The sequence below is a fragment of the Aulonocara stuartgranti genome, assembly GCF_965226115.1.
Source record: "Aulonocara stuartgranti genome assembly, chromosome: 17".
NCBI classification, from domain to species: Eukaryota; Metazoa; Chordata; class Actinopteri; order Cichliformes; family Cichlidae; genus Aulonocara; species Aulonocara stuartgranti.
The window spans coordinates 35,131,696-35,145,072 of NC_138953.1; the positions used below are offsets into that span (position 1 = coordinate 35,131,696).

The 13,377-nt window shown below is 38.9% G+C and overlaps 2 protein-coding genes across 2 annotated transcripts in view; one reads left to right on the plus strand and one right to left on the minus strand.

Moving 5' to 3' along the window:
* LOC309691813 (transcription intermediary factor 1-alpha-like) overlaps positions 1–13,377 on the minus strand; it is a 94,140-nt gene that overhangs the window by 50,718 nt on the left and 30,045 nt on the right. The window lies entirely within an intron of this gene.
* LOC309693056 (uncharacterized protein) lies at positions 8,500–12,700 on the plus strand (the record flags this gene model as incomplete). Its single annotated transcript, XM_082512035.1, has 5 exons — positions 8,500–8,644; positions 9,385–10,659; positions 11,033–11,143; positions 11,592–11,758; positions 12,091–12,700. Exons 2-5 carry the CDS (start codon positions 10,570–10,572, stop codon positions 12,698–12,700), a joined length of 978 nt encoding a protein of 325 aa, XP_082368161.1. The 5' UTR covers positions 8,500–8,644; positions 9,385–10,569.

A 13,377-nucleotide genomic window follows, 5' to 3' on the forward strand; every position in this document is an offset into this window, starting at 1 on the left:
ACCATGTTACAAGCTGCATGCTATTACAAGCCAACATATGCAGACTTCTGCCTTGTTCGGGTGGCAGCATTTTTCTTTTTTCTTTTGTGTCCTGACACGTTTATGTTTTTTGTTTTTGTTTGATTATTTTGTTGGTTTTGGAAACGAATTTAAACGAACTTGTGACAATACTTGAATCACAGTGACACATAGTGATTAGGCATATGATTGAAAAATGCCTAGGTTTAGAGCTGTGAGCTATGAGCTGTGAGGAATGCAAAGTTAAATATATATATATTTGTATAAATGGGAAACAACCCTAACTTGAAAGTTTGAAATGTATGAGATCCATGCATTGTTTGAAGAACTAGAAATTATCTAAAACTGCCTTAAGTGAAAATGTAGAGTTGCATCTATTCTCCTGGCTGACGTGTTGACAACAGACTAAAACACTAATCCGCAGGTGGCTATCAGGAACAGAGAGGCGAGCAAAGTCATAAACACCAAGGCTGCAGACAACCACGCAGAAACAGCAGATAACATAGAGACAACGCCTGCTAGAACCGTGGAGAGGAAGGTCACTTCACACGAGATTGTAGGAGGAGGCCACAGAGAAATAATGCAAAACAGTTTTGAGGCAGCCACTTAAGAACTTATTTGACCTTACAGCACAGGCCGAAATTGTGTAGGTTACGCAGTAACCACAGATAGTAAAATAATAGAAGCAAAACCACTCTCTTCTTCATGTTCTGCACAGAGCGCTGAGCTGATAGCTGTGATACGCGAAAGTGAAATACACAAAGACAAACTAATAAACATACATACAGACAGCCAGTATGTTTTCTCTGCTGTGCATCATTTTGCAAAAAATTTGGCATAACAGAGGAATGATTACACCAACTGGAAAACCGGTTCACCATGCCAACCTCTTACAACGCCTACTGACTCTTTCATTACTACAGGCAACAATTTTGCTGACAGAGCAGCAAAATAGGCGGCACAAAAGACAAACATCACATTGATGGCAGTAAACACACATCAGATTCCACTGGATGTGTTGAAAAATGAACAAAAGCAGCAAGCACAGCAGAGCAGGCAAAATGGCTAAAACACGGTGCAGTTCTGACAAACGACTTAATGATGTGTTATGGCAAGCTAGTGTTGCCAAAATTCCTCCACAAAATGGCGGCATTAGTGACTCATGGCTGTACGCATTTGTCAACGGGGGGACTGACCAGTATTGTCAACTCTCATTTCTACACTGTAAATTCTACACTGTAAATTTTGAAACCTCAGCAAAACAATTTGTCAGAACGTGCATGACGTGTCAAAAATATAATGCTCAGGGAAACCTGAGACCACACAATCCATATGGACTTTATTGAGCTAAATGAATGCCAAGGGTAAAAATACACCCTAGTGGTTATAGATGTATTCTCAAAGTGGCCAGAAATCTACCCAGTGAAAAAGGCAGATACAATTTCAGTAGCAAAATGTATGTCTAAGTTGTAGGAAAATAAAGAGATGATTGTAAATGACGAAGAATGTAATGATGTCTATCAAGTGTCTTGCAGATCACAGCCCGGTGACTGGGTTCTGATCAAAGTGCTCCAAAGGAAAAACTGGAGCTTGCAAAATAGCGGAACGACCATCTTGCATCCATCAGAGCCAGTAAGTGAAGCCATCTAAACACAGCTGACAGCAGGCTTGCCCACTTGTTGTGATCTCGCCCGGTGGAGGGGTCAGCTTTCCTGGCCGGGGGGTCTACTCGCGACAGGAGGGTGTGTCCCGTCGTCATGAGGTGGTGGCTCTTAACAACTGCAGCGGCCCTGACCATGGCCGGACTCCTCACCTTTGCTTCCGTGAGGGACAATAAGTCACGCTATATGAAGAAAAGGCAGACACTGTATGACAAAGGAAAGTACACCAAGTTTCCCCATGGCTATGCCACTAATTTCTGGTGGCAGTTTATGAACACTACAGCTTACTTGAATAATAAAACTGACTGCTATGCAAATACATATACACTTTCTGCCCACCGAGGAACGAGAGGAAGTGTATGGACTGTTCACTCAACGAAACCTGTGCCAGTAACGCGACACTGATGAGCCTCAACTGTCGCTCCAACTACAGCTACCAAATGATACTACAAACAAAGACTCATTACCAGACAGGATGTGCACGGACGGCACCAAGCAGTAAAGGAACCAGAGTTTCGCATCTGAGGAGGAGTGAAATTCTTACAGAGCTTGATCCCCGGCATTGGAGTTGCCGAGGTGCGGGATCACGTGGAAATCAACCGATATGCTCTGCTACGACACATCAACTTGACTAAGACCCTGGGAACCGCCTTAGCAGGAGAACAGCAGGCCATCAGAACGATGGTGCTGCAGAACAGACTGACACTAGACCTGCTAACAGCATCACAAGGAGGAGTTTACAAGCTGATCGGGGAGACATGTTGCACTTTTATCCCTGATGGATACGAAACTGGAGGAGACATTTATGAAGCTTTGCAGAATTTGACCGCTCTGCAAAAATATGTCACTGACCACACACCTGGAGCAGCTACAGCACAAGGCTGGCTGGACTGGCTGTTCAGCGGTTCATGGCTGGCTGCTGTAGCAAAGCCATTTTTCCTTCTAGGTCTCATCATGATAGCACTGCTCATATTAGTGTTGTGTGTGTTGCCATGCCTAAGAGTAATGATTTCAAAGATGATAACAACTACAATGACTGCTTATGTTGCCGTGCCTCAAGAAGACCAGCATCCTGTTGCAATTCTGTTAGAGGAGAACTTGTAATAACTGCTAATGAATGACGTGGTGATTAAAAATGACTTGTCAAGTGATCATGCACTGATTAACACATTAGTAGTTTATGCAGGTACAATATAAGGTTTTCACCCTTTTATTTTTTGAAGTTCTCATCCTTTATTTTTTGAAGTTTTCATTTTAAATATGAAGTTTTCATTATTTTACAAATAAAGTTTTCAATTTAAGGTTTTCATCATTTTTAAATACAAAGTTTTCATTTTAGTTTTCATCCTTTTATTTTTTGTAGTTTTCGTTTTATTATTTTTTCTTGTTTATTCCACTTGTTATTTCATTTACTATGATTTTCATTTACTATGTTTTTCTTTTTATTATTTTCTTTTGTTTTATTCTTTAGACCAAATGACTTCCATTTCTGCTATGCTGACATTTTGAAAATTAAAAAATTGCTTAAGATACTTAATAAATAACCTTCACAGACAATTGTTGTATACATTTAAAATAAGTTAAAACAGGAGGGAATGTTACAGGAAAAATGATTCTATGTTTCTTTACCTTCTTTTAAATGTACAAAGATGCCTTTGTCTGCCCTTTGCCTATGGTTAGATTAGTTTAGAATTATCTTTTTAGACTTTCCCAGCAAAGACATCTTGTTTCTGGGACATATTGTTTTAGATTGTTTTATCTTCCCTAGCTCTCTGCTGACGAGACTAGCACCATATATGGAGTTGTTTATTTTATTTGTTTTGTATTTTCTTATCCTGTTCTCACTGTCTTTCCTATAAAAAGTGCCCAGCCTCTGTACACGTTGTGAGTTGTTCTGAACAGCTTACCCGTGTGCACGTTAAAGCATAAAAAGTGATCTTGTCTCATTGTGTCTTTATTTCTCCTGGGTCTTTTACAGAGTTTTCCCCCAACATAGTAATACTGCACTAATGAATTACACCAGGGGTGTTGAACTCCAGACCTCAAGGGTCAACACATATATCACCCTGGGTCAACACACCTGAATCAAATGATTAGTTTCTTTACCAGGCTTATGGAGAACTTCAAGATATGTTGAGGGGGTAATTTAACCATTTAAATCAGCTGTGTTGGATCAAGGGCACATCTAAAACCTGCAGGACACCAGCTCTCAAGGTCTGGAGTTCAACACCTGTGAATTAGACTGTTCGCTTTAGCTAAAGTTATTAAGTTAGCTAAGGAGTCAGGATACTATATAAGACAGAAATAAGCCAAAATTACAATGGTTTGGACACTCTTTTGTACGTTTCCCTACTGTAGCGGTCTCTCAAAGCATACAGGACTTTCAGGGGGTACAAGATGATAACTGGAATTCTAATGGGAACAGTCGATCATGTTTGTCAAAGCTGAAACAAAGGCAAACCAAGCTAAATTAGCGTTTTTAGCTAACAGCTATAATAGGCATAACAGGTACTGTTAAGCTCTCATTTGTTTACATGCTTTTTCTTATACAGGTAATACATTTATTACCAACCTGAGAGTTTAGCCACCATGACTGATATGAATGAATGACTGCTGAACACTTAATCTGTGCCCCACTCCAGCTCAAGATTCTGTAGGTTTGCTCAGTAACACTCTGGGTCTGCAGGTAGTTTATGATACATCGTCTGGTACCCCTGGACATATCATCAGTGACGTAACCTGGGTCATAGGAGGTTGTAACTCACTCCAAGTTGAAAAACAGACACAAGGCATTCTTGATTTTTACTGGCATTTATTACACACAGGTGCCACCAACGATGCTGTGAGAACTGTACAAACAACATAAAATAATCAATTTCCACAATAAATTGTTTTCATAGAGAATAAACAATAAAGCACATTATTAAAAAAACAAAAACACTCACAATTTGACCTTTACAAAATGTTAACATATTACACGTGACTACCATAAACTCGACAGTTCTGTCACAAACAAACATTTTTCTACTACGACATATAAAATACAAATTGCATACCTATTTGGCAGCATTAACTTCGGGGGTTAATGAAAACGCATCTTGCAGTGTGCACTCCTTCCCACAGGTGGAAAACAGACTGAACATTGGTTCCATCCTGGAAGCATTTTGTAAAACCGTTAAGTATATTTTTAAACCAACAATGTATACATTAAATCTGATATATTAAAATAAAGTATGTTATGTTCCCCTGAGGGGTCTAGGCTGTGAGGGGGAAGTAACAAAAAGTGTCCGGGTCAGAAAAAGGAGACAAGAAGGCATGAGGGTTAAATTAAAGAGTTTTATTAAAGTAGCTCAACTAAAAGAGACGGACAAGCCGCTATCACCATTTAAGAAAAACAAAACTCAGGCGTTGGTCAATAAAGTAAAACGTAAGCCAAAAAGAGCAGCTCACTAACTGTAACCACTCACATGGCACTCTGGCCCAGAACTCACCTTTCCCTGGGCTTAAATCTCTTTAATTACTGACGAGAGTCAGCTGCACAAAAGGGAAAGGTGGCACCTCAGGCAGAAGAGGTAGTGGGACACGCCCACACAGGCACCTTCATTTATTATAACTTAAACAATAAAATTATTTTAATCTGCATAACTGCTGCTGACGGCAGTCACAGAGGTTTTCGGGCCTTTCAACAATCAGACCCCCTTTCCCAGGTGACCCAGGTAGGGTTGATCAAGCCCCAGCTATTTGAATTGTTACTATTATTATTATTACTGGGGGCTCTGAAATTTAGGGGGGTGGGGAACAACGCATAGGTCAAAAGAGAATGGACTGTATAGAGACCGATTGCGTCCAGAGGCGAAGCGGCGGTACTTGCAGAAAATAGCGTGCATTGGAAATGTGGACCCGTATGAAATGCGGCCGCGGAGTAGAAACCCTGAAGACCAACCGCTATTGACGTAGCCTGATATATTTTCGTACCTTGTCTGTGGAGTCAGCACGTACAAGTCGTCATTCAAACAAAGGTAAGTCAGCTTGAGTACTGCGAGTGAAATGCGTTTGATTTCCCTCTGAACATTCAGATTAGTGTAGCATAACTTCATTCATCAGGGGGAAATTAGAGTGAGAACATGTGGAGGCTCTGTTAGAGGGATAACTTAGTGAGTTCATTGTGCTGAAGAATTTAGTTATTCTTTATAGTTAAATAAATTGCAATGATTTATTCATATTGTTCATAAATAATTCTAATTATACATCTTGCTTCCATGTTTGTATCCTGTGTCACTAAAAATACATTTTATTTTAGTTTTATACATTGATTAATGACCTGCAGAATCTCCTTATCTGTGATTCATAATTGTCACTTTATGCTTTCTCCATCTCAAAAGTGATGACATCCTTGCATTACATACTGTAGGTTCATTTTCTGCAGGCAGATTTAGAATATAACATGCAGCGTTCTATAAATGGATACATAAAAAAATGAAGAATTACATGTATGTGCTAACTTTCTAAACACTTTGTTACATTTATGATAAAGTAGATAATACACATTTATGTCGGCCTTGGCTCATTAGTTCTTGTCTTTAAATTAACTTTGTCCGTGTGTGTTTCAAGTACTGCACTCTCAAAGACTGAATGAACCAGCATTGCAGCCATGGGCCATGATGAGCATCACAGGGAAGGCTGAAGCCGCACACTGCATCTGTATGGCCGGAGTTGCGGAGACCTGCACCCATGTCGCTGCTCTTCTGTTTAATGTAGAAGCAACAGTGCAGATCCGTGGCACAAGGACTGTTACAGATGAACCTGCATACTGGGTTTTGCTGGGTAATATGACCAAGATACAGCCAGAGGTTGGCCATAAGATAGACCTCTCCTATTCAGCTGCCCAAAAAAAGGCTCTTGATCAAAACATAAACAGACCATCCGTATTGAAAGGTAAAAGGAGCCGTCCTCAAAAAAGAAAAATCCCACCTGCTACTGTGGAGGAGTTGTCACTGCTATTGGATACTTTGCTGTAACACAGTAAAGCTGTGGGTTTTGGGAATGACCCAAAATGTTTTATCTAGGGGTCTACATTCATTCCTGTAGTGCACTGCCATGTAAATAATTTGCATTTACTGAATATGTACTGACTGAGTACCACTGTTCAAAAGTTGAATAAAGAAACAAACAAATTTTTGCCTCTTTTTTTTTTTTTAATTAAAACCACTTTGTAGAACATCACATCAGTTACAATGTAGAATCCATGTCATTTATAGTTTACAAATGACAAAATGTTTACACAGAATCATGACAGTGTTTACATGATATCACCCACTACTAACATTACTTTAATTACTGTATCTTTTGAAAAAATACCACTATTTATACAGCACAAGACTTAAGAATATTTAACAGGAGCCAGTTTTATTTTTCCCTGGTTTTACTACCACACTGTTCACCAAACGCAGCAAACCTTCACCATCCAGAAGGGTCACCTCTTCACCCTCACATGGAAGATGTAATCTGATTGGCATGGTGGTATGTTTGAAGCAGGTCCCTTGTGTAGCGCTGGAACCCGGTCACGATGTGTTTCATCCATTTCATAGGCTGGTTTGCTGCAATAATACCAAATAATTAGCAACTCTATAAATAGAAGGTAGTTCTATTATTATTATTAAACACAATGTCCCGCAGAAGAGCTCGGATTAACTCAGACAGTGTCAGGAGACATGCCGTAGCAAATTATGTGAGGCCATTCCAGGACGAAATGCAAAACAGTTTTACACAGCTGCAGCAGGAGTTGAGTAATCTAGAATATGTCATTTATCATGTTGCAGATATCAACATTGATCACACAGGTGTGACAGTACATAATTATGGAAGTGATCACATCCATGAGCTAATGGACCTCACAATACATAATTATGGAAGTGGTAACGTTAATGTCATTAACGATTATAGGAATATTTCACACTTCAACAACCTTCGTTTCAATTTAGGTTTCGATTACAAACGAAAACGCAAAAAACCCCAAAAACTGCCAAGCGCAGAATTCCAATCGACAAAGGCCGCCGTGCCACCATGCAGGCTGTAGATAACAAAGAAAAATACAGATCTTTGGTGGAAAACTGTATGGCAGAACTCGTTAAGCAAGCCGTAAAAAAATCAGGCAAAGTCATCAGTCTGGAAAGAGTTTCAGACATCTACAACCAGCATACCAACAACATCTGGGCTAAAATCAAGGATGATATTGATAAAATCCCCTTAGAGAAGTTCAAAAACTTCCATGAGGTGATTTTCAAAGCCATGTGTAAAGAGTTTAAAAATGCAGGATTAGCTTTGCTAGCCTTGGAATTAAATCAGCCAAGTTGCCATCAAGTTGCATACATCAGTTTTTCTCATCTATAGGCCGACTGTTTTGTTTCACCAGGAAACAAAACAAAGCTGATGTAATGTAAAAGAAATCGTGATATGAAACATTTCTGGAAAACGAATTGGAAACTTCAAATTGGTTAGTTTTAAATGATATACTTAAGAAAACCCTTAGAACGGCCGCGGCCCCTCACTGAGCTTGGTTCTGCCGGAGGTTTCTCCCTCTTAAAAGGGAGTTTTTCCTCCCCACTGTCACCTATGCTTGCTCACAGGGTCTAAGTGTCACAGAAATGGCTTATGTATAAAGAAGTTTAATAGATGGTTCCAGCAGTTAAAATGTTCTTGCTTGTACGTTTCTGTGGTCAATATTGTAAGGGTGTGTTTATCTGGACGATCTGATTTCCTCGTGTCAGCATTGTTCCCACATCATCATAATTAATGTTGTTCCAGGTTCAACATTGCAAGTGACCAATCACCTTCTTGTGACGTCATTCCTTTGCGACTTCGAAATACCCGCCTTCGAGTATTTCGAAATACAAGTGAAGAAGCGAAAAACCGCCGCCTGTCCGCCGAATTTGAAGTCAATTTAGGATACTTTCCTTTAATAAACGGTAAGCATTATACATATGTTCCTCACTTGGCTTGCTGTTTGTTTGCTAGCGATAGGCTACTTGACGACAGCATTAGCTAACCAGTGTTCCCCAACTTTTTGGGTGTTTCGTGGCCCGGGGGTTGGGTCAGGCAAAATTGCAGTAGCTTCCCTGATCATTTTACAAACATAAGTGAAGAGAATCTGGACTAAAAGGCCTAGACTTATGGTTGTGTGCTGAATCTATGAATCAAACTATCACCTGGAAACATAATTAACTGGTCCATAGCTGTGAAACTGGACATGAGTTCTTGATTCTATGGAGATTAACAGTAATCCAGAAATTTACAAATTTGTCCCAGGGACATCGCGTAGATGTTGTCCCTGGGACATCGCGTAAATGTTGTCCCTGAGACATCGCGTAAATGTTGTCCCTGGGACATCGCGTAAATGTTGTCCCTGGGACATGGCGTAAATGTTGTCCCTGGGACATCGCGTAAATGTTGTCCCTGGAACATCATGTAGAAGTTGCCCTGGGACATCGTGTAGATGTTGTCCCTGGGACATCATGTTAAAGTTGCCAGAGACATACCATATGAAAGTTTAGCTTCTTTTAGCCCCTGTTTGTTTTATATTATTTTATATATATATTTTTTTTTAATATTATATTTAATATTTACATTGTATTGCAAAAAACGCCACAACAAGTTAAAATGAATTAATGAATATTGACTAATTAAACCTTCGTTATTTTTCCACCAGAAATGGACGACATAATTAGAAGAAGTGTTCTGAATGACGAAAAAAAAAGAACTGGAAAAGACACACAACTTTGTGTGCATGTGTCACAATGCCAGGAGGACCCATTCAGTGTTGTGTTAGAAAAATTGAACTCATTAACCCTTCATGGACATTATAAATGTTTAAATGTTGCCTCAGGTAAAGACAGGAAAAGAGACTATTACAAATTCAACTGCATCAGAGCTGGGAAAAAAAGTCGAAACAGCTACAGAGCAGTGGGCTGTAAGGCCTATGTTTCATTTAAAGTACTCAAATGTTGGAAAGACCACACAGTCATCGTGCAGCGTACATATGATAAGCATGATGGGCATGATCCTTCGGACCCAAAAGACGCACATTTCAACAATATTTCCAGTGATTTGAGGAGGAAGATTGAGGAACTGCTTTCCCTTGGAACTAAGCCAGCCATCATACTAACCGAATGTCATAAATGGGCCAAAGAACATGGACACAGAGATCTTCACAACAGAGAGCATTTTGTCACACCACGTGACATTGACAGTGTTAGAACCTGCATGATGAGGAAGAAGCACTTTAACTGTGGAGACAGTCAAAGTGTACATACCTTACTTAATGGAAAACATCAAGAACATGTTCTCTTCTATCAACCATACACATCTGACCAAGAACTAATGATTGTTTTGCAGACACCTGTAATGAAATCAAACATGGAGAACTATGCAAAACAGTTAGTATTTGTTGACACCACGCACTGCGTTAACCAGTATTCATTTCCCTTATTCACACTTGTTGTAAGAGATGATCATGGGCATGGAGTCCCTGTGGCCTATGCTATTGTCAGCAACGAAAGTCAGAAAACCCTGGAAACTGTTCTTGGAATAGTTTGTGAGCATTTCCCAACTTCCCCGAGGTAAATAATACATTGACAGCTATTAATTTTGAAATAATTCCTTTTCAAAAAAGTTATAACATGCCAGAATCTAATGCTATAGCTGCAGCATGGGCTGCAAAAAACTTTCCTTTCCAGTTGTTAAAGTTATTCCTATAGGCTGTATGCAGTATTTTATATATCTACTTGTGAGTTGAAATGTTTAATTTGGCATTGAAGTGGTGCTTTGAGATAGCAAAAACATTTTCATACTGTTTAATCTCATTTAGTGTTTTCTTTTTTTCTGTAGAGCATTTATGGTTGACAAAGACTTTGCGGAAATAAATGCTTTGCAGAAGGTTTTTCCAGAGTCAGCTATCCTTCTATGCTGGTACCATGTCTTGCAGGTAAACCACATTGTTTTCTTTTCACGTTGTCTAAGATGCACCTGAAACACATTTTTACAACAGGGTCCTGTTGTTATGAATTGCCTCATTGTGATATTCACCTACTCAGGTTAATGAATATAAAGGGATAAAATGTTGAGTGACTATGTCCATCCATTTAAGACCACAGTGCACTCATCTTCTGGTGGCTGCTTCCCAAAGCTCTTTTTGACATTTAAAAATATGTTTGCCTGGTTGATTTCTGTAATGCACAGGTCCTCTTGTCCAGTGAGTGACAAAGTTATTTTTGGACGTCAGCTTTCTTTTATGCTTTTTGTACAGCTGCTCCTCTGTCTCTCTCTCCAGATTAACTTTTTTTCTCTTACATTCACAGGCTGTTAATCGATGGCTTTCAAAATCAGAGTCCGGGGTCCATGGGCTTTCTAACACCCAAAAGAGAAATGAAATCATTTCTTTCTTTTGTAAGCTGAAAGCTTGCACATCTGTAAGTGTAATTTGTCTATTTCACATTTTGATTTCTTGATTACACTAAGAGCATAATAACTTTCAGTTGCTAAAAAAAGTTACAGAGAGATACAAAATAGATTTTTGAAACAATTTCTAAAACTGGCTTCTTATCTTGCTTATCAAAACAAGTACTTAAGCTGTGCAGAACATCATTGTGTCACCCACTGTGCAGTAGAACTTGTGAGTGGGATTCTTTCACAGACAGATGCTGAAACCAAATATGCTTATAGGTTTAGTGTTCCTTCTTAGCCATTGTAAGGGAAGAAATAATTGCTTCTTAATACAAAAACACGACATATTATTAATAACTTAAAATTCTTAATGTTATTCAATAAAAGGAAAAGGGCTTCAATACATAATATTAAAGATTTCAATAGGTCTGTTAAATGGATTGAAATATATTCTGTTGCATCCAATTCTCTTAGGAGGACGACTTTAAAGCCACATCAGCAGAGTTCTGCCAGACATTTAAGCAATACCCTTTGGTGTGCCAGTATTTTCAGAAGCACTGGGAAGGCATTGGCCACATGTGGTGTGACTACGGCCGTCGCTTCAGTCACGCTCGTTCTGAAACAAACAATGTGATTGAAAGGTATGATTTATTATTTTGACCTCATTCAATTGTATTGCTGAAAAAAAGATATTATGCTTTAATCCAAGAGGCTAAACTGAGTAGGTTCGTCATGTCATTGCCAGAACAGGTTTTAGGCAAATCCTTTAAATTCTAGCAGCGTTTTTTATGTTATCACAACAAAAAACAGAGTAGGTGGATTTGCCTAAATCAGCTAAACCGGCACAGAGCATTCCTTTATAAAAGACGTGTGCAATAGGTATTCCAATTTTTAAAAAAATAATACAGTCTTGATTAAAACTTTAAATTCCTTCAATTACAGTTACTAATCATTTCAAATAACTGTTTTTCAGATTTTTCCACCGCCTGAAATACCAGTTTTTATCTGGCTACAAGAATAGGCGTCTGGATGATCTGATTGAAGTGCTCCTAGGGAAGGCCGACGACTACTTGTCAGTCATAAAAACCCTGCAAGATGTGGGCCGCATGAAAAACAGGTTTGCTGACACCTTGTCTCAAGTTTCAGACTCTGCTTCAAGACTGATGGAAAGTGGTTGGGCTCTTAAAATTACAGTCAAGAACAGCCATGGAGTTAATGCATATCAAGTCCCATCTGAGTCAAGAGAAGACATGGTGTATGATGTCTGCCCTGTTGAGTCCTACTGCAACTGTACATATGGCTTACGAGGACTTCTTTGCAAGCATCTAGTGTTACTTGCAAAATTAGCAGAGGCTGACAATGACATCTATCCAAACATGGAAACAGACATTTCTACCTTGGCAAGAATTGCAGTGAAAGAAAGGCATTACTTTGTACACTGTGAGGACTTGAAAGTGATAAAAATGCCAAGTTTGTTTGGAAATCTGTGTTTTTTTGCATCGGCTGAAACACTTCAGTGCACTTTTTGTACGTTCTCTCACTATAACACAAAAAATGCACAGAAGATGCAGTTGGAAAACTAAATGCTGTTTTAGACACAGTTAAACAGTGGGCATTCATTCCAGAGGGTATTACTCCAATGATAGATGAACTGCATACAAATGTCTTAAAAACAAAACAAGTAGGCAAAAGTATATGCCAGTACGAAATAAAGACGACAGATAATGCACGCAAAATTAGGCCATTGTATTCTAGCAAGAAACGTTCGGCCAGCATCGACATTCCAACAGTCTGTGAAAATGAATGTGAACAGTCGATAACCACTGAAAGAGAGACATCCTCTGGAGAAAATGAAAACCTTTTGGAATACAAAACAAAAAAGAGAAGAGTTAAAGCTAAGTATATGCACAAGTAGACTTTTGTGTGACATTTCAAAGGGACTGCATCCATTACTTCTGTTTATTGAAACCTAAAGCTGAATAGCTGTCTTAACTTTCTGCCAAGGAACAGTTGAAAAGAAATTGTTTGGTCTCTCAAGCAGTTGTTATTTATGTGTGTTATTCATTACTTTGGCTTGGTTGCTGTTTTTGATACAAATTCATCTGTGCCCATTGTAATATTTTCATATGTTACTATTTTTATATTGCTATGCATTATAAATAAAGGATTACTTATTACTATTAAAGGTCTGCATTTGTAATTGTTGGTATTATTTATAAAATATGCGCTCTTAAGTTTTTTGCTCCATAAAACGATACCT